Source organism: Cladophialophora immunda, assembly GCF_000835495.1.
Source record: "Cladophialophora immunda strain CBS 83496 unplaced genomic scaffold supercont1.3, whole genome shotgun sequence".
Lineage (NCBI taxonomy): Eukaryota > Fungi > Ascomycota > Eurotiomycetes > Chaetothyriales > Herpotrichiellaceae > Cladophialophora > Cladophialophora immunda.
This window is the reverse complement of record NW_015622543.1, coordinates 5,157,704-5,160,860: the sequence shown is the minus strand read 5'-3', so window position 1 is coordinate 5,160,860 and position 3,157 is coordinate 5,157,704. Positions and strand designations below refer to the sequence as shown.

The window sequence follows — 3,157 nt, the reverse complement described above, 5'->3', positions numbered from 1 at the left end:
GACAAATTCCGCAGTTCTTCCGCAGTTCTCCATCCTCTGATCCTGTCCTGGTACGCAAAATCCCATTGTTCGCGGAGGTGCTTCGACACAAAGGATCATCAAGCTCTATCTCTTTCCATATGAGATGGACATCATCCCTTAGTCAGCAACGGCTTCTTACGCAATAATGTACTGTTTTCTATATCGCTTGTCATCCACTGTCATCTCGTTGCTGGGGCTCACTTAGGCGTGTGGCCGCTTTGGGTTTCCCCAGCCGTGTTGTTGACTTATCCTTCTCCACACCGAGCACCTACCTGTAAGTTGTCACCGTTAGAATTCAAGGCAACTTTCAACCGCGTCATTCGCCCGCGGAGATACCAAATATTGGCCCCTTGAGGATTGGAAAAGATGCTCTAGGCGGAAGCGGGGATGGATCGTTGTAGTGGCGCATTTGATATTCAGTTCGCCGAGCGGCCAAAGAGATCGACCTCCTATACGAGGTATCAGGAGCGGAATGTTGTTCTCAGGACCTTGTCAGCCACGCTTCTGGTGTTGCTTCAGGGTCAGATAGCATGCAGTCTCCGCCGTTTCCAGTTTAGCATTGGATGTTGCAACATAGGGCCGCCCGGAAAAGCGCAGATATGGGGCTGGGCAACGTTTGAGAAGATCTAAAAACGGGATCTCCCTCCTTGCTTTCTCTATGCTTCCTCGAGGGTGAGAATGAGGTTTCCACTTCCCATATGCATCTGTTTAGGAATCACATCACTCCGACTAATGGGTAAAGGATAAACCTTAAGCTCATCTATATACCTATTTACCATTCTCTTGCCGTGGACTCCCGGACTTTCACAAAGTCGTCTTTGTGGCTCTCAAATTTGCAAGCCATCGACCACAGCACAACCCATTCGGGGAAGCCATGTCGGACAGCAGCAAACTCATCGTCATCTTGGGAAGCGGGCCCGGTATTGGGGCCTCGACCGGGGCGCTCTTTGCGTCCATGGGGTTTGATGTCGCGTTGCTCTCTCGGAATGTCGAGCGTCTGGGTCAAGATGCTGCCAGAGTGCAAGCAGCAAATCCCCGTGTCAAAGTCAAGGCATTCCCCGTGGACGTTGGAGATCACAACGCCCTGGCATTAGCGCTTGGCAAAGTCGTTACAGAGCTCGGGGCCCCAGAAGTGGTATATTTCAATGCAGCAAGAATAGCGCCTTCGAGGATCGGGGTTGCAAGTCCGGATTTCGTGCTGGAGGACTTCAAGGTGAGTGATAAACACTCCGTGCCAAGATATCCGTGGAGGGCGTTTCACTGTTCAATATTTTGGGTGAAGTAGATCGCTAATGTATTCTTCCGCAGTTTAAGACGACCCCCACATAAGTACCACTCCATGCAAGGGGCCTTATCCCGACGGCCGTGAGCGAGGTTGGGAGCGTCGCAAGCGATGCGGTAACAGCCGCCTCCGGGGCTACCAGCTAAGTAAATAGTATCGCTAGTGCCGCCGCGATAGCTCTCAATGGGGGGAGTACGGAGATCCCCTAAAATCTGTCCATCGGCATAAAACAATACTACGTGGGGTTCAGTAATCATGTCGAATGTCAGCAATTACCGGTGAACGTTTCTAGCATCGTACCGCAGGCCGTCATAAAAATTCTGAGTGACCAGACGGACGATTTAGAGCACCTACGCAGTATCTTAGCAAAAGCTACCCCTAGATAGATCCGGGATCCTTTCATTATCAGCATAGTAACGGCCTTAGTAGTCGCTACCGTCTTTTTCACCTCTATATTTAGCTGACTATTCGGCGTTAGGACTCTCCTATAGGGTCTAACGTTACTATTAGTGCCGAGATTAGTTCTTAGGCTCTTTTATTATATCTACTATCTTCTCCCTACGATCGTTCTTTACCTTCTCTACTCGAAGTCGAAAGAACTCTCTTCGGAGTTTAAGGCCGATTAGGGCCCGGTCGGCGACTACTACTAGGGCACTCTCCTTTCGGCTATACTAATGACGGTAATAACGACGTATATTCACATCTTCGCCTAACTTCGCGTTACGTAAAGTCGTTACTTTCCCGTTAGCTTGAGTAAATAGATAAATTAACATCCTCGGCGCTACATTATATACTAAGACTATAGAAGTTAGATTATACGGTTAGGTAGTAAGTATCACAAACGGGACCTGGAAGCCGGGCACAATTAAGATCGCGCTAAGCCGGACCGCGCTAAGCCACTTTAGGCCGCACACAGTCCGCATAAGAAAAGCATACTTCTCACATCCGAGAAGCATCCTCTCCTTATACTATAAGTTTATATTACTATAGGTATAGAAGGATACTTATTACTACGGAATCTACCTATCTCTAAGTACTACCTATCTTTAATAAGGTATCCTTAATATTCTCATAGTATCCCTTAAGATCAGACGGACTAGCGATAAAAAAGGGGGCTTAATAGCTCCTTATATACGATCCGCGGGTGAATCAAGCGCGACCCTAGAATAGTAGTAATAAGGTTAAAACGACTAAGATCTCGTCGAAGACTAGGAAGAGGACTAATATTATCCCCGGCGAGAAGTAAGCGACTCGTATATAGGCCTTAATACTCTCGAGATAGAAGAGGCGGAACTAATAGCCTAATATAAAGAGGCTAAGAGAAAAGTCGCTAATAAGCGCTAAAGGGAAGAACTTAGAGTAATAGAGGATAAGCTTAAAGGAAGAGAACCTACTTAATTTATAGAAGTTATAGGTATAACGCTACCGAGTCATAAGCGATCTCTAAGCTCTTTAATCTTAGAAGACTCTAGTATTTCAAAATATATTAAGCTCGTACTATTACTAAGGTTTAATAGAAAGTCGACCGAGGGCCTCTAGAGGTATGACCTTAGATAGAAAAAACTCTTCTAGATACTCCTAGAAGTCATTAAGGATAAGTATACGTAACGTATACTACTCGCGGTAACCTTCTTAATTGATAGGGCGGACGACGTATAGGTACGCCTATATACCGAATTCTAAACTTAGGACGACTATATTACATTCCTTAAAGGCGTTATCGTAGATCCTACGACTTATAAGAGTAAAGCACTTATTAGACTAACGTTAACTAAGTAACGGCTGAATCAGTCGGCGAGGGATTTACTACGCTATATTGAGAACATTAAGATAGATATTCTACCTATAATAGAG

At 45.9% G+C, this 3,157-nt stretch overlaps 1 protein-coding gene across 1 annotated transcript; it reads left to right on the top strand.

The window, feature by feature from the left end:
* Positions 1–895: 895 nt before the first annotated feature.
* Positions 896–1,350, top strand: PV07_06156 (uncharacterized protein; the record flags this gene model as incomplete). Its single annotated transcript, XM_016393109.1, has 2 exons — positions 896–1,234; positions 1,330–1,350. The coding sequence occupies 2 exons, from the start codon at positions 896–898 to the stop codon at positions 1,348–1,350; spliced, it is 360 nt and encodes a 119-aa protein (XP_016250628.1).
* Between the last annotated feature and the right edge of the window lie 1,807 nt (positions 1,351–3,157).